The 21,345-nt window shown below is 39.2% G+C and overlaps 1 protein-coding gene across 2 annotated transcripts in view; it reads left to right on the top strand.

Annotated features, from left to right (window-relative positions):
• The first annotated feature begins 259 nt into the window (after nt 1-259).
• The window catches only part of ptprk (protein tyrosine phosphatase receptor type K), a 467,398-nt gene continuing 446,312 nt past the window's right edge, over nt 260-21,345 (top strand). For both annotated transcript variants that reach the window (XM_052025063.1, XM_052025062.1), the window contains exon 1: nt 260-688. In XM_052025063.1, the coding sequence (XP_051881023.1) occupies nt 613-688 (76 nt within the window). In that variant the 5' untranslated portion in view covers nt 260-612. The remainder of the gene's footprint in view (nt 689-21,345) is intronic.

Below are 21,345 nucleotides of genomic sequence, written 5' to 3'. Positions count from 1 at the left end.
CTACTTTCTACATTTTATGAAAACTACCTGTATTAAATATGGATTGAGTAAACATTAACCACAACGTTACCGGCAAAGCTTATCCGAAAAGTTGCCGCCAGTACACCAACATAACAATTTACCTGATAGCCTTTGCCAGGCGCTTACAGCCAGCTCCTCCTTCAATCGCGACAAAGCTACAAGATTGCAGCCTCTTATACCAATGCTGTAGTTTTACATTCTGTTTGAATAAAATGAAAACCAACAGCCAGTGTCTGGAATAAAGACTTTTATTAAAAGCACAATGGCCCATTGTGGGGAGAATTGGTCGTATTTCCCCCCCACCCCCAAAGGCTTTGCTTGTGGTCGGAGCAGAGATTACGCGCGGCATCGAGGTGGAGAGGGTGAGAGTCTCATGCACAGAACCAGCAGAGGACGCCCTCCACACTTCACAGCCACTGTGTGGATGGGTGGCTCGCTGACGTCACGGGCAGGGTTTACTCCACTCGGTGTTGTTGCAAAGTACTTGCTCTGGAGGGGAAAATGTATCGGCCAGGCTGAGGGGAGCTGCGGGCTGAAGTCGCAAAGAAAGCACCCAAACAAACTAACAAGCTGAAGAACACCTGCAAGACCATGAGCGCAGTGGCGTGGACGCTGTTGCTGCTCTTGCATCAAACTTGCGACGGTGCAGCCGCGGAATTCTCCTCGGGTGAGTGTCCCGTGCGCCTCGCCGCTGTCTCCGCGTTCCAGGCGGCAGCAACTTTTCCCACCCGGATCGTTCCAAGGTGTCCGTGCGCGCGCGGCGCGCTCCCGGCCATTTGTTGTGAGGAAATGTGCGTGAAATTGCAAGTTCAGAGCAAAGCACTGTTTAAACTAACAGCAGTAATTGCGTTTCCCCCCTTTTTTTCCCCCAAAGTGAGGATCTTCAAGCGACCCCCGGCAGTTTGCTTCAAGTGCTGGGGAGCGCGGGGCTTGGGGGGTGGAATTGTAGTCAGTTGGTGCTTTCATCCTTCGGCAGGCAACAGCTGTGCACGGTCGCTCCGCGGCGAAGTTTGTTTCTAGCACATCTTTTCCGCCGGGCTGAACGAGGCAAAGATTAATTGCTTGTTAATATTTATTTTGTAAGGGGGGAAAGGTAGTGTTTGTTGGGTGGGGAGTGGAATGTTTGGAAGTTTGTGTGGGTAACAGCGGCGAGTTTGTGAAAGGTGACGAGCCGTGTCTCGGAGCTTTTGACTGGGGCTTTAGGTGGAGCAGGTTTGCCGCTCGAAGCGGCCAAAAAATTAACTCACTTCTTTGCCGGGCAGGTATTTGTTTTGGTTGTCTCCAGATTGCACAATACACAGTTCACTTTGATTAAATCATAACCTGGCTTAGAGTTTGAATAACGCGGAAAACAATTGGTTACTTTCGCATCCAAATGTGATTTAGTCCGTCGTTGTTCTTTTGTAAAATAAGTTTGTATTGAGAACACTATTTCAACGACTGGAAGGTGGCGTCCTTTTGGACAATGGTTCACTCCCAGTAGTATGCAATTTAAAATGGAGTACCTTGCTAATGAAAAAGTACAAGTAGGCACTCGTTGATTTCCTTGTAACTTTACACCGAGGAAAAGTTAGTAATTTTTTTGCCCAACAATACAGTGCTTTCATTGTTTGTAACCTGAGAGTTGGCCAGTGGAATGGTAGCATCTATCTCCTCCCAGTTCTCTCACATCTAAATTTATGTTTCCTAACTGCAGCTACAAATAATGTCGTTTTTGTTGGAATGTTGGAGGAAAAGGACGGCAGGAGTGTATGAATATTTAAAAAAAATACAAGTCAGAGTAGTTTGATTGCGACGTCTTTTTGTTCATTTTCATACCATTTAATTGAAAGGAAACCAATGAGTGATGGGGGGGGGGGAGGAAAGAACAGTGGATTAATTAATGTGACAGTATATGTGATATAATTTACTTTTCTGATTTAAAATTAAGGCTCTTGAATATCCTAATATCAATTGTATAGAACATCTATTTTAAGCAAAATTACAGACCAAGAATTAAAATATTTCATGCCAATCAAAGATTTGTGTCAAACACTGAACAATGGATCTGGGCAGCATTTTGTGCCCGTACCTAATAGCCCTTTTCAGAAGATGACGGAACCAACTTCGTGGCTTACTGTGTGTTCTTAGGTAATGTTTCAAGAGTCAACCACTTAGGGTGGGACAGGAGTCAAGTATAGGTCAAACTAGGTATGGATGGCAGATTTCTTGTCGAGCACATTTGTTAACCAGAGGTTTTATGACAATGTTATTTTTCATGGCCATCACCAGTAAGATCAGATGACGCTATTGTTCTAAATTGCAAATCATTAAGCAGACTTAAATTCCACAGCTGCTTTGGTGGGGTTTGAACATGGATCTCTGGATTATGAAATGAAAATCAAAGAACTACAAATCTGAAATAAAAACCAAGTGCTGGAAACACTCAGCAGACCAGACAGTAACTGTGGAAAGAGAAGGTTACTATTTCAGGTTGATGACCTTTCATTAGAACCATTCTCAAGAAGGGTCCTAGCCCTGAAGCATTTTGAATAGATGTTGCCTGGTTTGCTAAGTGTATCCAGCATGTTCTATTCTTAATATCCTGATTAATAGATGCGTTAATTAACTACTGTGTCACCACTGTACTACACTGTATGACAATCTGATTTTATTCAGTGGGATATTGTGCTTTCAGTTATCTTCTGGCAGCCCTTTAGGGTTGAGGATAACTGATTTCACACCATTTCTGTGGGCTCTGCGGTGGCTGAAGAGTAGGATTTGCAGATTCTGTCACAAGTTGGACAGGTGTTGCTTGAGAAGACATGTAGGTTGTTTGGCCACTGTGTTCCATTGTAAAGACCTAAGATGGTCACTGCCACCCACATGCTCCATTTTGAGTGATTGCAGGCAAGGGATTACCTTCAGAAGGTGAGGATGTAACTTTTTGTTTCAACAGGACATTAAGAACATCTTTAAATTATTCTGTAAATTGCCTTTTAAAAATGCTTTTAGATCACAAAGTTGACATTTTGATGACTATGTGATTTCAACTGCAGGTGTGTGTAAGAACATTGTAATGACCATATTGTTCAAAATTACTCATAATTTAAGGGAAATTGTGTATGTTCTATGTCCTCTGTATGTGCACATCATCTTTTGGTATGGTTTCCTTAAGTACAGTTTCAAGAGAGGAATATTCAAAACAAAATGCTGTATTATGATTCATTGAAAGTTCCTTGATATGCAGTGTTCCAAAAGGTTAAGCAGTAAAGTATTTAATTTCAAATTGTCAGTGATGGCAGGGTTATGGCATTTGATCACATATTGATAATCCATGAATATCAATCTCGTTATTTTAAAAACTGTAGTCCATTCATGTTCAGGATCAAGGGTGACGTTTACACAGTACAAAAAAAAGTCAAGTTTCTTATGTTGCTTTCATCTATCAACAAAACATGCCAAGTTGCATTTATAATGTTTACCGATATTTTAATTAGAGTATGGGATAACATTCAGGAGGTTTTTTTCCTTGTTGCTGAATCAGTGTCATGAAGGTATCTGCTCTTTTATTTCAGACTTTACAATACTTTTTAGTATTGCTCAATATATGAAAATATTGTTTAATTATACAGTTTCTAAAACTTTTTGTATAATGCGCTTGAAGAGAAGGTTAAGGAGATGTGTATTGATATTAAATTGCTGCTTTAAAAATTTGGCAATTTATTTTGTTTTTGGAACAGACAAGTGGGTGGGGAGCAAGGTTTGTTATTGCCTAATTATGGTATTTTATTCCATGCAGTGGGTTCTTTGCTAATCTTAGTTACTGGACCAAGATCAAATAATATGTGTTATTGTATTTGCTTTGAGCCTATTGCCACAGGAGAGAGAGGTAAAACGATGAAGATGTGAGGCTTTAAGCTAGGAGTCCAAACCCCACTTCCCGTCACAGAAATTAACGATTCAGCCTCTCAGGTGGGCTTTGATCAACTCTGGTTCCTGGAGGATTTATTGAATTTGGCGAACCTTTTAAATTAATTCCAGCCTCTTAGCCTAGCAACTACTGCTTCATCTCTCAGCTCCTTTTCACTTCAATAAGACAGGTGCTTCTCAAATTTATTTCCAAGAACTAAGTTTGAATCAATAGTGAAGTTATTTTCTTAATGCCATAATAAGAAATTGATGTCATTTGTGACTTGCACTCTATTGTGAAAATGGTTAACTGTTACTCTTTGTGCTTCTCAGTCTATCTGCAGCATTTGCCATAATTTCCCATACCTTTCTTCTCCAATACCTCTTCATTGCTGCTCCTCCCTCTCTCACAATGATGCTGTATCCCTCTGCTTCACAGGTTACATAATGGATCCAAGTTAGGTAAAGCCTCTTAACTTCTCATCTTTTTTCCCAAATCCCACTATTGCTTCTTTCCCTCTAACCTGGCCCTGCCCTATAAGTGCTCCTCTGATGTTGGAATCTAAATGAAAAACAGTATGATGCTGGAGGAACTCACCAGGCCAGGCAGCGTCCATGAAGAAAAGCAGGTGGTCAGCATTTTGGGTCAGGACCCTTCTGCAGGTCCTGATTCGAAACATTGACTGCCTGCTTTTTACCCTGGATGCTGCCTGGCCTGCTGAGTTCCTCCAGCGTCATCAGTGCTTCTCTGATTCTGGCTTATTGAACATTCCGGATTTAATTGCCCCTTTGGCCATTGTCCTAAGTTGTCGTGTTCCTTGTCTACAGAATTCATCCCTAAACCTTTCTTCTACTTTGCTCCTTTTAAGATGTTCTTTTTAAATCTTTGTTGTCTGTCTTAACACTTCACTACATGATTTGGTGTAAATTTTTATTTGATAAAATGTCTGTGAGGCACCTTGCAATAATTAATAATTATAGTTGCTCCACATAAGGTTGTTGTTATGAGATGCCACTCAGCACTGGATTCCCAACAGTTATTTTTGAATTTATTCCACTTTGTACAGATACATTTGTAGCAAGCTACAAGGAGAAGTTGCATTCTTCAAGACTCCCTCCTGTTAAAATTAGTTGAGACAACAGCCCAGATCATGCTTCTTTGTGGGAGATAGTTCTGGAGGGAACTGCAGCCCACCTGCATGCTGTTAATCCTGTCTTTGAATTCTGTATTTGCACTGTGGAAGATTGCAATGTGTTTGAATTTGGATGCTGATGGATTTGACCTTTTGGGCGTTTGTTGGATCCTTCATTGAGTTAAACTTGGGGTGGAGGAGGGGGTGGCTGGATGCACTTTGCATCTGGCCCCTTATCTTCCTTGTTTCTTGTACATGTTAGAACCCCACTCATTTGCAAAATTTACCTCTCAATTAAAGTTAGTGGCCCATTTCAAAGTTTTTATTTGACCCGTATATTTGTTTTAATAGTGTGCTTTTAATCATTTATTTTAATTTAGATAATTGTTAAATCCATTTCAACTGGGTTTAAATTGCTCTAAATGAGCAATTGAAAATGGTGAAGGATGTCCTCGACAACAGCAAGTTATCAAAGGCCATCATGGTGTTGCAAGTGGTGGGGCCCTTGGGTTTTGCTGCTCAATGTCCATTCTGCCTTACAGACTTGCATAACACTTTTTACCAGAGCTTTCAGCAATCTACAGGGGCCCCAAGTCAAGAAAGTGATTAAAATCTTCCACTTGCCTGGCATCATGTAGTTCCATTAATACTCAAGAAGCTTGACACTATCTTGAACAGACCAACCTGCTTGATTGGCACTCATCTTAACAGTTTACTGTCTACTGTAGCTAGTCTTTGCACTAATTAGAAGACTTGCAGAATCTATTTAACCAAGTTTTTGTTAATGGTAACTGCTGAGCATGGGCTCCACTGTATAGAAAAACAAGAACATCAAGTACATGAGGACACTAAATGCTGTTGGTGCCAGTGACATGAATGTCTTATGAATTAATGCATGTCCATTACAGTTTGAAATTGAATATTTCATGTCATTTATGATTTATTTTGAAATCCTTACCTATGAGGAAGTTTCAGAAATGTGTTGCTACTGGTATTATGTACTCTACCTTGCTTTACACAGTGTTAGACAATGTATGATGCTGATAGGGGAAAATTTAATGTTCTCGTATATAGTGTGTCTGTTGTCAGTCAGAGAAGCTTTAGTTATGTATTCTAGAATCGTGTACTGCAGTCTTTGAATGTGTTTTACATGTTACAGTTATGACTAAATTTAAAGTTTTCTGGAAAAATAACACTTTCTTTAGATAACGAGCAAAGATTATTAAAAATGATTCATAAGGGCATACAGCATGGAACAGGCCCTTTGGCCGACTGAGTCCTTGCCAACAACCAAGCACATATTTACACTAATCTTGCACTTATCCCATTTTATTCTCTACTGTACTGCCTGTAATTGTTTGAACTATGCTGCAAAAACCGATGTACTCAGCCATTTGCTCATTTTCTTTGGAGTTAAATTATATGGCTGTAGCATTTTTCTCTGTTTGATTCATAGAAAGTGAACAAAGTCAGTGGGACTGTTTAACTGTAGATGAAAGAGATACTTTTATAAGTAGATATCAGATAAGAGTCCTACAGCATAGACATAGGCTCTGCAGACCACCAAGTCTGTGCTGACCAGCCAGCTCTCATTAACACTAATCCTATTTTATCCTATTTTGTTCTTTCCATTTTACCATCAACTCCTGCCCCCCCCCCCCCAACCCCCAAATTCTATCACCCACCTACACTTGAGGGACAATTTATAGTAGCCAATTAACCTACACGTGTATGTGAGGAAATCAGAATGGCTGGGGGAAACACCCACATGGTCATGGAGAGAATATGCAAACTCCAGAGGGGCAGCACTGGAGGTCAGGATTAAACACAGCTCACTGGACATGTGGGGCAGCAGCTCTGCTGGCTTTGTCACTGTGCTGCTTTGTAGCTTTTAGCATCTTAGAGAAACTCGCGACCTGTGCTGAATTAGGAACTATTTTGTACTATAGGTCCATGTCCATGTGGATGTTACTGAAGCTCAATTCCAATCACACGATTACAGTTTGGCAAAGATTTTTATCCTGTGACTCCAGGCTTGCCATGAATCTGGGTTCATGAGGAGAAAATTAAGGAGCTAGCTCAACAAGCCAGTGTTTTTTTTAAACCCCCGTTCCATGTCATTCATCTCAGCATAAGCCCTATAATGCATATAGGGGTAAAAAAGTTGAATGTTGAAAATGGAAATGAATGTTAAGTGAAATGAGTTTTAAAAATAGTTTACGATGATATTATTGATCTCGTGTAAATAAATGCATTAAGCTCAACTTATTTGGATACTGTTGCATAGTGGTTAAGGTACTGGACTGGCAGTTAGTTTTTTGGCTCATTGATCCAGAGATCTGTGTTCAAATTCTGCCATGGTGCTTAGGGAATTGGAAATTTTAAAGATTTGTTCTTTGTATCAGTAAGAATGAAAATACTGGATTTTTGTTTTAAACATCTGGTTCACTGGTATCCCTCAGGGAATGAAATCTGCTGTCCTTGCTTGTTTGGGGTCAAATGTGACTCCAGTATCTTGATGCCCCTTGAACAGAGGCAAGGATAATAAAATGGCAGCACTGGCAATGATATCCACAACCAAGGAACTAAATAAATCCAAGCAAATTTGTCTACTATTTACAAGTAGAAGATAGGCAAAGTTTTTTTTAATAATGAAAGCTCAAACTCCCGAAGGCTAAGATATGTTTCCGTTTAGTTAGCAACGGCATTGACTTCTTGCATTTGAAAATATATATTGTTTAACAGTCTCAAATGGGGAATTATACTGTAGTATTTAACTTTCTCCAATGGTTTTGGCAATAAGAGGTTGGAATACTGTTTTATGAGGTAAGGTTAATGAGATGTGCCTCTTAGCTGCTGATTACATTGTCACCTTTATAGCAGTTTTAAATTAAACCATAGATGCATTTACTGTAAGTGTTCAGCTGTTCATTGGCATGATTTTTTTCCCAACATTTTCAGTTGCATATAAATTGAGTTTTTATCATCTTGTCTTCATCCAGTGATCAAACATGCAGTTCAAACAGGTCAGTGGATTTGTTCAAGAACAGGAAACCTGACATTTCCACTCCTTAGCCTGCCTCATTGTAGCATTTCCCCATTATCATCCCAGTTAAAATCAGCTAAATCACTATAGATCAGAGATAAAACCAAACATAATTACATATTATGATCCACACTGGTTGAGTAGAATTGGTGCATGAAAATAACTGCAGATGCTGAAAATCTGAATTGGTGCATGACTTTTCCCCCCCAAAATGTGTTCAATATATATTGGTAAATTGGTTTATTATTGTCGCATGTGCAGTGAAAAACTTTGTTTTGTATCTCATCCATACAGATCATTTCATCACATCAGTGCATTGAGGTAGTCCAAGGGAAAGCAATAACAGAATGTAGAACAGTGTTACAGTTAGAGGAAGTGCAGTGCAGGTAGATAACACGGCGCAAGGCCATAACGAGGTAGATTGTGAGGTCGAGGGTCCATTTTATTGTGCTAGGGGAGCATTCGATAGTTTTAACAGCAGGGTTGAAGCAGTCCTTGAGCCTGGTGGTAGGTGCTTTCAGGCTTTTGAAACTTCTGCCTGATGGTAGGGTGAATGTCCCAACAGAGAGAATGTCTGGAGTAGGTGGGGTCTTAGATTAAATAATTTCTCTGATTTAATGATTAAAATCATGCTGCATTTATACTTTACATTTTTTTGCCGCTGTTTAGAAAATACTGCATTATTATACATGCAGTCTCCCTCGGCTGATTGGTCCATGTTGTTTGTAAATCCTATGGCTTTGATGACCTAATCAGTGTCCTCCTCCTAACTGCTGTAGCTAGCAAGGCCATAGCATGTCAGTTTGCACCATTAAGTTGTCCTCCCTGGTCTGGTAATATCCTGATTGACTATTGTAACATCTGTCCAGATGATATCATGGCCGTACAGGATATTACTACATAACTTTTTCTCCATGTTTAAGGTGGAAAGACAAGATGCTGAAGATATTATGTAGGCTAGGCAGCATCTGTGGAAAGAGATAGGATTAACATTTCAGATCAATGATGTAATGAAAGGTCATGGACCTGAAGCATGAATTACGTTTTTCTGTCCAAATGTTGCTTCAATTCCTGAGTACCTCCGGCACTTTTTGTTTATATTTCAACTTTACAGTACCGATAGTGTTTTGCTTTTCAATATCAGGGTTATCCTCCTCTTATCTGGCAGTTTCCATGGACACCATTGGATCAATTGCAGACTTGCAATTTGTCATTGAATTTACCTGTTGAATAGTAGAGAAGGCCACAAATGCTACATCTATAATAGAGTGGTGTCCTTCATGATAACTTCCACTGCACAATTCATTAAGCTATGACATTGAAACACCTTTATGCTGTTGTGAACATTTGCAGTTATTGTGAAAGGTGGGCTAATGGGCTAATTCAGGCTCATTGAAATTTGTTGAATGGTCAATTGTTCAACTGGAGGTTTTGATATTAGCATATCTATGGGGCCTGTGTGCTGCCCGAAAGATTAAGGACACACAACTGCTTTTCCTACCAGATGTCAGCTGCAGGAAATCTGCTTAAAGAGCCAATTTCAGTGAAGCTACATTAGATTGCTCATGGCTTGATGAGACCAGATTTTGATATTTAACAATCTCATTTTGCATGTACTTGATATGGTAATATAGATTCTGATATTGCAACGCATACAAAGCTGCAGTTTGACATACAATCCCTATTGTGGCCAGTCTTCCAGTATTCCTTTTTAATTGTATCTAGCCCAAAGATCATTATCACATCAGTCCTCACAGTCAATCTTACTCTGCATCTCTTTCATTTTTCCTGTCCCCTAAGACTCTATCTATTGGCATCAGGGTTTTGATAATTTAAAATATCTATCTTTGTGCTTCTTTAAAGTAATATTGACCGATGACCTGATAGAGGTGTACAATGTGATAAGAGGCATAGATGAGTGGACAGCCAGAGACATTTTCCCAGGGTGGAAATGGCTCACATGAGGGGCCATAATTTGAAGGTGATTGGAGGAAAGTACGGGGGATATCAGAGGTAAGTTTTTTTTTCACATACAGAGTGGTGGGTGCATGGAACACATTGCCAGGGGTGCTGGTAGAGGCAGATACATTAGGGACATCTGAGAGACTCTTAAATAGGCACATGGATGATAGAAAAATGGAGGGGTATGTGGGAGGGAATGGTTAGATTGATCTTAGAGTAGGCTAAAAAGTCATCACAACATCGTGCGCCGAAAGGCCTGTGCTGTAATGTTTTATGTCAGTTGGAGATCTGATCTTCAGTGCTATTTGTAGTGTCTAAACCATGGACTGCTTACCTCGCAGGTAGTGAAGGAGTCAGCAAGCTTTGTAATGGTGGTGTGAAAACAAGTTGAGCATACCAAGGTTGTTGGCAGTATGGTTCAACTCGAGATGATAGCTGGGAGGGAAAGCTGTTGATAGTTTTAAAAAAAAGAGTTTGCAGGAACAAGAAGACCACTTTTGGCAGTCTTGGTGAAGACTTGGAGAATGTTACAATTCATCTGAGACTGTGTGTAAAACATTAGACTCTAACATATTATCATGTAAGGCAGATAAAAATGTAATAAGTGAACCAAATTAGTAATTTGAAAATGATTGCTATAACCTCAACCATTTAATTGAGCTTGGTAATTATTTGTTGTAACTCTCTTTTAAGCTTTCCTTGTAACACTATTGAAGCATTAGTAAACAATTCGCCTTGTTACTGTGAGAGAACTGGCTCCTGATAATTAATTTGATTTGCTTAAAGCATGTTTTTATTTAATGAAAGCTGGAAATATGCTTCTTGGAGTAAATCTTATTGTCTGATTACAATAAAACAAATTCAGACTTTTTCTTTGCAAGTTTCCTTATCTTAATGAGCCTATTGTTCATCATTGTCTTGCACCTTGGTTATTATACCCATTAAACCAAATTGTACATGTGCATTGAAAAGTTCTTATTTGTGATTTTACTTTATTGATATGTGAGTAACACTGGCATTGTTGCATGTTGTCCACTGTAAGATGGCGGAACAGATTTTTCAGGGAATGGCTAAAAAATTAAAAGCCTCCAAATTCAGGAAACCTGCCTATTGTGCACACATGTGAAGCACTGATCTCGCTGACTATTCTTTGACAGTTTTTTCCTGACTTGGCTCTGACTATTGAGCTCCACGTAGTTCAGCAGCAGAGCATGAAGTGGCAGTAATTTCCCAGCACTTGTAGAATGTGCATGAAAAATGTTCTGCCTTATTAATGCATGGTCTTGAATGATTTGCTTTTCAGAAATGTTTGAGCAGCATTGATGCTTTTGACAAGTTTGACACCAAACTAAGCCAGACTGTAGTTTAAATGACTGTCAGTTTTTAGCTGTTTCATGGAAAAAGCTTGTGAACTCGTACTCGCCACAAGCTTACTCATTAAATTCTTGTGCTTATTGTAAGAGCGATCTTTTGATGTTGAGAACATCATTTTAGGATATTCACTCCATGACAAAGTAATGGTGGAACTTGTTCACATTAGAATTATTTTTTTGATTGAATTTCAGAGAATGTGGGAGTAACATGCAAAGCTCAGTCCCAAAGCTGCCTCAAACTATTCAAGTCCTTATTGAAGGGCTTTACACCTGGACAGGAAGGACAAATTTTTAGATGAGTAATGATGACGGTCTGTATATTTTGAACCTAAATAGTGTTTAGCATGAAAGGGGGCCTGCTCGTGGAAATATTTCTGTGGACTCTTGACCTCACAATCTACCTCGTTATGACTTTGTACCTTATTGTCTACCTGCACTGCACTTTCTCTGTAAATGTAACTTTATTCTGCATTCTGTTATAGTTTTACCTTGTACTATCTCAATGCACCATGTGATTAATTGATCTGTATGAACGGTATGCAATACCTTGGTACATGTGGCGATATTAAACCAATTCCAATGTGCTGTCCTCCTCTTTCTACATGGAGGACAGCACATTGTACATGGTGCAAAGTAAAGCAAAAGTGTACCTATGGTTGAGGTAATGAATATTTAGACATTTAAATAAGGTGTTAATCAAGTGGGATGCTTTGTCTTGAATGTTATTAAGCTTCAGTGTTTTGTAAGTGAGCACATCTGGGCAACTGCAGAATTTTCCATCATGCTCTTGTCTGCTGTCATGTAAATGGTTGAAAGGGTTTGAGGGGTTGTGAGCCACTTGCTACAGAATCAGCTGTATAATAGCTACAGTATTAACGTGGCTGTTCCAGTCAAGTTTCTGGTCAATGATAATCCCAGGATGTTGATGGGGGGGGTGGGGTGGGAGGGGATGTGATGGCAGTGCTAGTAGATGCGAAGAATCTTTTTTTAGTGCTGTTCTTTTGCTTAGCATTTGTAGGGCATGAATGTTACTTGTCTATTATTGCCCCCTGCCCCCCAACCCCACAGATCATCAAAGAATAATCCCTGCTTTTGACTTTTTTGGGAGAAGGGTACTGGTGTAAGAGCTGGTTGGGCTTGGGACAATACTGAGAAGACCCTACAGCAATATTGTATATTTGGAGGGAAGCTTGGAGATAAGTGTTCCCCTGCCCATTAAGCTGCAAAAATTTTGAGACAAGAGGTCATGTCAAAGTGACTTTGTTCCAATGCATCTTAAGATAGCAAAACCACGGATAAGCTGTGCTGGTGTTGGAGAGAGTAGATATGGAATCTAGATCCAGAAAATATCTTGGGCAGTGTTATGTTTAAGTATTACTGTTGCTGAGTCTCTTTCAGAGTGATATTTCATGATTCTAATATGAAGGCTACTGAGAATATTTCAGTAGCTCACTTGCTGACTTCTGTCTGCTTAGTCTCTGTTTTGTTCTTGTAACTAAGTTGCTGATTTCTGCAGTCCCCTAAAGCTCAGGTCAAAAATGTTATTGATTTTCAAGACCATGGGAATGTAGTTGAACTTTGTTATCTAAAATGATCTTTACCTGCAACATGCAATTTTTGGGGGAATTCTACTCTGCATGTAACTGGGAAATGTTGGTTTAAGCATCAGTTGGGTGCTTTATTACTAAAGCAGTTGTGAATGTGGCTAACGCTTTAGTCACAATTGGGATTTTGGGATTTGGGCTTTCCTTACAGAGATGAAGTTGCTGATGTCATAGCTGAAGATGAATAGCTGAGTACTCTTTCTTGAACTCATGCAAGGATGGCTCAGCTGCAAAGTTTGGCCTCTGGCAGGAACCAATATTTTCCTTTGTAACTGGTATGATTTGTTACTGGAAAGATTTCCCTTGGTGCACATTAGCAATGGGTTTAAATCATTCTTGGGTGACTGTAAGTGCTGCTTTGATACTGAGAGGTACATGATCTCCTTTTGACTTTAATTTGTGGCCACATGTAACTAAAGGCTGATGAGGTCTGGAACCAAACCGTTCTAGAAGAACCTCCACTTAAACATCACCGATCAGGTTAGCAATGTGTAAGAATTTTCAAGATCATGGGGATTTGAGTAAACTATCTCTTGTTTGAAATGGTCTTGGAATATCTTGCAGTCTTTCACATTGTCAGTTCAGTGACCGTTTCGTAGTCCGACAGGAATTTTGTGGAGCTTGAGTATTGTCTTAAAATTCTCTTCTGCATTGACTGGAATTGTTACTTCTGTTTCAATTGCTTTGGGCCTCTTGTGGATATTTGATCATTCTATTATTGTCATTCACCTAATTTGCCCCCTCTCCCTCTGCTCTTGCTCTGTCTTTACTCCTTTCAGCTTCTTTGAACATACCACCTTCTTTTCACTCATTGAAAGTGTTAGAAAGCTACTGCCTCCTTGGACCCGCTGGCTTTTTTTTACAAACCAGCTTTCTCCTTTCCAGTTTTGGGTTCTGCACCAAGCAGCTCTGTTCATCTGTGATGATTTCATCCTTCATCACTGCTTCTCTTTCTCTCATCAGTGTTCACAGCTCTTACCAAACCATTCCCTCCTTGTAAACTCATCTCCCATCAGTTAGATCTCACTGTCTTCTGTAGTCCCAATCACCCAGGGCACTTCCAATGATTCCTTGTGTTACTCGCTCTCTGCGTTCTTTCTACCCTATTTTAGCCACCCTTCTTCAGTACTGCTGGAAAAAATCTTGGAACCTTGGATTACACTGTTGAAGTCCCAAATGCCCAGTCTTTTACTATGACATTAATTGTAATATCACTACCCTGGTTGAGTTGCTGAGCTGGACCTTAACTTTCGGTTGTGTTACCCTTGCCATCAGGAAAAGCACAAATGATCCTGTCTGGTCCTAGCATTCATTTTTGCTCACTCAGCTCAGTGGGGGTATAAACTTAGATGTACCTGGCATGCTTAGCTATTCAGCAGGAAATGTGTCAAGCCTCAGTCTTGTCCAACAAAGTCACTGACTATTATAAAGTTGTCCTGGAGGGCAAGGAAGAACTTCTTGGCCTTTGAATGCGTGACTAAGCTTCCTCTTGCTTAATGTGAAAGTTTTGTTCTTCTGCAATACCTTGAGAACTCCTGGTGACATGAAGTAAAGCTGAAAGTATGGATGTCACCAACATGTAAATATTTGACTCAATGGTATTCATTTTGCATATCCAAAGATTTTGACTACTGAAAAGTAAACAAGGAATCTAGATAGGATTTTCTCTTTTTTCTGCTTCATGTTATGCAAGCATTTACTTAGTCTGAACTTTTACTTGGCTGCTGGTTCAGAATGGCATGTTTTCTTGGACATACATGATCGTGGTATGTTTTGACCATCAATGTAATACTCCTCCGTGTGTTTATTTTAATGTCCAGTTCAGTTTGTCGTCAATTTTATTCAGAAGTGATCCTGAATATTTTATGCACACAAATGAAGTGCATTACAATGAAGGCCTTGTGGGTTTTGTTTGTTGATTCTAGGCAATGTCCCTTTACAAGTTGATCTAGCTTTGATGTAAATTAATGGAATGCTGGTAAATATAAAATAGTATAGGAAAAGTAATATCATTGGAGGATACTTCTTACAAATAATTCTCAGTTTGAGATGAATTAACTCACTGTAGAAATAGTTGGCTGCACTACATTCCAATCCTGGATTTCAAATCTCAAGTAAATGATTTTCCCCAGCCAGGCGATGCATACAAGTAAATTGTCTTGTATGTCTTGACCCTGTCTTTTTTACCCCTGTGTGTGAGGTGTTTATTGAGGATTTAAATTTTTTACTCATTCGAACAATGTGGATATTCTTGGCAAGACCAGCAATTATCATTTATTGTCCATGTCTTGAACTGAGTGGGCAGCTTAGAGTCAACCGCTTTGGGTTTGGAGATGCCTAAGAAGCCAGAGAGGGTAAAGATGGGCAAGTTTGCTTCCCTGAAGGACAGCAGTGAACCAAATGGGTCTTTGTGGCAGTACAGTAATTTTGTGCTCATTGTTTGTGTTGCTTACATTATTCCAGATTAATTATTGAGGTTTCCATCATGGCATTCAAACTCATTTTGTGTTGCATTCATAATTCCAGGTAGAATGTGTTCTGGGGATACCAGCCCAATTGCTTACATGTCTGGATACTTGACTGTAAATTAATCACAATGTTAACAAAAGAGAGGGAATATTTGGAATAAAAAAAACACACCTATGGTTATATTTGGGCAAGAGATTAGCAATGAATTATGGTCAACAATGCTTTCAGACCTTATTGGTTATGCTAAAAGTTCAAGTTAATTTTATTGAGTGTTCACAAGCAATAGATAACTGCAAGAAAATAGCAGTGCTGATGCTTTTCGGTTTGGGTCACTTCAAGAGCACAGATAAGTTTTTACTCCATACTTATTTTTCAAACTGCCCCAGAAACTACAAGATACCAAGACAGCTGGGTGTGTTAACTGGTCAACTGATGTGGTACTGAATGAATAACTGAAGTATATGCCATACTAAAACTCTTAAGTAGAATGTTGCTATTTGAGGATGATATTCTCAAACTTGGCTTGTTGTACTAGAATTGTCCTTGGTTAAAAAATCATGGACTACTTCATTTTGCACATCAAATTAACTTTATTGCCTAATCCAACCCATTCATAGCAATCATTGCTGCTGATTTGGTAATATCTTGGACAGTATAAGATCAAAGATTGGAAGGTTACCAACATTTTTAGTCCCATAAAATTGTAAATTTCTGTTATTTGTATAAATAATTTCTCCACATTTAAAAGATATGTACATTGGATTTTATAATTTAATGAACAGTCTTTTCTAGCTAAATTTCCTGTGCACTTTGACTGACTTCTGTCTTATTATATATACCAACATACTAGTACCTATCACCATATAAATTAGGAGTAGGCCACCTGGCCCCTCAAGCCTGCTCTGAAGTTTTATAAGGTCTGATTGTAATGTCAACCCCACACTCCTGTTTTTATGCTGACTGAATTTTATTTCAAATTGCCCTTTTTTAGAGAGAGAGATGTATGATAAGTTGCTAGTTTTATCAGTAAGTCAATGGAAAATGTGAGTAATATAATGAAGTAATTAAGAAATGGCTTTATTTGTTTTATTTATATTACAAATTGTTTAAACATGATTTTTGGTTACATTATGTGTGTGTGTGTGTGTGTGTGTGTTGTAAATCCATCTTCTGTTGTCCAGTTTTGGATTTGCCTAAACTTGGTAACCCTTTGCATACTTTTCATGTCGATTCCTGGATATTGACTGCTTCACGCGCCAGGTTACAGATTTTTGAGAGCTTTCCTTGGCAATGATGGGTATCGTAGCCAGTGTTGGAAATGGGCACAAGACAATGCCTGTACTTGTATGCAGTACTGGTGCTGCTTATGGTAGTGCAAACTGCACTTTCACCTTTTCTCGTAGATCATTTGCAACTGTGCCTGGCAGATAACATTCCTTTCTTGGTGACTCAAAGTCAGTCTGTGATTCTTGGCAAACTTTATATATAAACTTGAACTGTGACTTCAGAAATTATAAGTTTTGTTGCTGAAAACAGGATGTATTTGGAGAGAGAATTTTTGGGAAATATCAGTCCAATTAGCTGTAATATTGGTAGGGGTTGAGGCTTAGTGGAGAGCGGGAGTGGTTGCGTGCATGGGAGTTGTGACCAATTTAGAGTATTACACAATAAACATTATTACACAACACAACATGATATAATGTCAAGCAATTAAATTGCATTTTCAACCCGTCAGTACCTTTCATTTTCATCAATTAAAAACTCTTACTTACAAAAAGTTGGTCGCATTTTCCTAGGCAATGTATTTTCCACTGAATCTGAAATATGTGTACTAGAATATCAAAGAGTAGGGTGTTCACAAGAGGAATTGCAACAGTTTCTCATTAAGGAATTTGTGACTTAATTTACTTTTACCTTATTTCCTATAAATTTGAGAGCAGCTGTCTTGTTTGAAAACTAAGTAAAGTCAGGAAGGTATTGGAAAGTCTGTGGTATAAATTGCACTGGCTGATGAGTGTCAGGTAATATTCTCATGACACTAATGCACGTCAATCCAACGAGAGAACCAAACTATCCCCTTGACGTTCAATGTTTTTTCCCCCAATGTATTTTAGAAAATGTGTTGCTCTACTTAACAATTTGTGCAGTATGAAAAATAGAACTTGCTGTTGCGTGTTACCATGAATAGCACTATATGGGGGGGGGGGGGGGGGGGGGGGGGGGGGGGGGGGGGGGGGGAGGGGGTTGGAATCTCTGGACAATCCAAGTGAGGATGAATGGTTTAGTGAGAAACATTTTGTCTGTGATATTTTTTGTACCCTCTGCTGCATTTGGCTGTATGCACACATGGTTTTGTGAGGTAATTCTCTTTTTCCTTCCCAGTCAAAGGTCAGATTGACTTAGAGCCCAGCACTTCAGCCACTCTATCAGAGAAATTGCCTCTGTTGTCTTTAAAGTTGTGCCTTGCTGAGGTCCAGAATCAAGTTCAAAGCAAATGCTATCATGTTTTGCCTCAAGTTAATCGGATAGTCGGTGACAAATACTCAAATGCATTATTGTGATGAGAGTAAAGTAACCACATCTCATTTGAACCTGCAGAATATTGGTGTCTCACATCCTGGGTTCCCCTTTCAATGCAATATTCTCTCTGTAATACACTGAAATATTGCCCAGTGTTTAGCTGTGTGACTTGTACCCTCCCATGTGAGAAGAATGCTTGCACTTGGAGTGCCAATAACCCTTTCAAAAAGGTTCAGCTGAACATCTGATAGAGATAACTGTGTTCAAGATTACTCTCGGACTATGATATTATGGAAAGCACATAGGAATGTTTGGCTTTGCAGTGATTTCTTCTCCCCAACAGTTGCTTTAAATGGTTGACGAATCAAAGTCTCCTTTGGTATCAGAAAGTACTCCTTTTGTACTTGACCAGTGAATGAAACTTCCTACATGCAGACAAATCCACAAATTTGGAATGACTCTGATAAATGAAAATGTTCCCTATAGGAAGGGGCTGGTAATTGGATGCAGTGGGCATATCATTTAAATCAGAAATTGGTTCATAACTGAATAGCTTTCATGCTTTACCTTCAGACATGTGAAATAGGTTAATGTAATTCTTTGTGTTATACAGCTATATTAAACTTCGCAATTGTTTGTCAATTTTAGTTTGGGTGTTTACCATGGTGCAGTCTTGGTTATAAGTTCCATACCAATTGAGTTATTTTAATCTGAAGTTAGAACACAAAGCACAAGATACAAAAATAGATAGACATGTTTTGCAGGGGAAACAGTAATGTTTCAGTGATTACATTTTCAACTGTTTCCAAAGATCAAAATGGGTTATACAGGCTCTTCCTCTCTGGATATATATTTCTTCAATTTTCATGTGTTTCTGATTTTTGAAGTGTTCAGCAATTTTATCTCATGCACTGTCAAAATCATTAAAGTAAAAATACTATTAACTGGCACGTGCAAGACTTGATAGGTACTGGTTAATCAGATGTGCTTGGTTAATTGGATATCAGAATGGGTACGTGCAAGACTTGATAGGTACTGGTTAATCAGATGTGCTTGGTTAATTGGATATCAGAATGGGTGCTCCTTCTGAAGTGCCAGTTACTGAAATGTGGTTATTGGAGTGTTAGGTAACTTCCCTTTCACTCTATGGAAAATACACTGCTGTGGAGACATGATTCAACCTGAAAGTGGTAATATTTGACAAAAGTCCCCAGTGTTCCCATTATTACTATTTACCACTCTCTTCTCGTTACTACCATCAGGGAGGAGGTACAGGAGCCTGAAGACCCACACTCAGGAACAGCTTCTTCCCCTCCACCATCAGATTTCTGAACGATCCAGGAACCCATGAAACATGACTTTGTTGTTCTTTTTTTTGCACTATTTATTTATTTTGTAATTTATAGTAATATTATGCCTTTGCACTGTACTGTTGCCACAAAACAACAAGTTTTGCGACATACAAGTCAGTGATAATAAACCTGATTCTGACTCTGGAAACTGATCTGAGACCCACATAGATTTTGAATGGAGTAAAAGAGCATTTGATTAAGAAGTGTACTTAACTAGAATATTGCACTATGGAAATACTGTGGAGTCTAGTTTCAAGATGATGTAGCAGCACCTTGATAGATGTATAAATTTGCTTTCTTCGTATATAAATACAATAGAAATCTGTAGTGAGAGTCTGATCACTATGCTTGTGTATATTGCCAACAAGCAACAAGATTAATTTCGTTGAATTTAATGGTGAGAAACTTCACATGTTGTTCTTGGTTTCTTAGTTTTTAATAAAAGCAAAAATTTAGTTCAAGAAAGGTGTGGATGTTTTTATTCCAAATGGAAGTAATGGGTCAGGTTTGGGAAGGTCTGACAAATGGAGAGACAAGAGACTGCAGATGCTGTAATCTGGAGCAAGAGGCAATCTGCTGGAGGATAGTGGGTGGAGCAGCATCTGTAAGGGGGAAAGGAATTGTTGACATGGGTCGAAACCCTTCATCAGTACCTCTAGCAGATAGTTTGAAGATCTGACAAATTCAGTATAATGACAACTGCAGGTATTTTTCTTGATTTTTCTTTTATCCACTGTCTCTGGTTGTATATCATCTATTTGGTTACGAGTTATCCCTGTGGAGAGGCAATTGAAGTGATACGAAACTTGATTTGTATCATTACTTAGAATGATAAACACTTCTGTGCAGGAATCCTATGTATTCTTTAAATCTCAGTTAACATGTATCCATGAAAATTGTCTGAATGCCAAGATCCTGGGTAAACAGAACCTGTTGTGCTAATATCAACCTAGTTATAAGAGTATGATCTGGGAATGATGTAATGCTTCTGAGATTGTAAGATATGGCAGTGTATATAAGATGCAATAGAGCAAAGGGGTGCATTGGAGCTGTTTCATGGGTTCTTGGTATGCTGTGTGAGTTGTCTGGCTACAGGTGCTTTTAGATTGTTTCTTCTCCAGGGTGGTCGTTTGCTGTTGGCTATTTGTGTCTGCTTCACTGGTGCACTGGTTAAAATCGACTGCCAACAATTGATCCCCTGCAGCTCTGGTCAGATTCCTCATTGCAGAGTGGGAATTTTATAATGCTGCAGCAGGACTTGTTCCACAGGATTGGGCTGCCTGACTACTCTGGGAGTCCTGTCTTGGTACAGCTGGAAACAAAAGCAAGAAGAGTGACTTTTGATCAATGGACAATGACAGCTGGTGAATTTAATCAGTTACATCTGTCATGCAATATACTGGTATCATAATTTATTAATAGAAAACTATCAATCTTGTTCTGCATAAATGAATTTTGACTCTTTATTTTAGCTGTTGGAATAAAGGTGCTATATTATTTCCACTTCATGGTTTTGTCAGCTGATCCTTGTGGACCCATTCACTTATTTCTGCACCTTGATCTCAATTCGTTGGTGAAATTGGCAGTTTTCAACTTTTGATTGCTGGTTTAAGTCAGATTTCATGCAATGTACTCTCTTGTCTATGTTCTATTCTCAATTCTTCAGCAGGTCTAAACTTAAAACGTAGAACAGTACAGTACAGCACAGGAATAGGCCCTTCAGCCCATGATGTCTGTGCCGACCATGATGCCAATATAAGCTCATCCCATCTACCTGCACTTGGTCTGTATCCCTCTATTCCCTGCCTGTTCATGTTTGCTTCAATGCCTCTTGAAGGTTGCTATCATATCGGCTTCTACCCCCTCCCTTGGCAGCGAGTTGATGCATCCACCACTCTCTGTGTATATAAAAAAAAACTTGCCATGCAAATTTTCTTTGTTTCTCCCACCACCCCCCCCCCCCCCCCCCCCTTT

This window comes from Pristis pectinata, chromosome 10, assembly GCF_009764475.1.
Source record: "Pristis pectinata isolate sPriPec2 chromosome 10, sPriPec2.1.pri, whole genome shotgun sequence".
In the NCBI taxonomy this organism is placed as follows: Eukaryota; Metazoa; Chordata; class Chondrichthyes; order Rhinopristiformes; family Pristidae; genus Pristis; species Pristis pectinata.
This window is presented reverse-complemented; position numbering and strand designations above follow the sequence as displayed.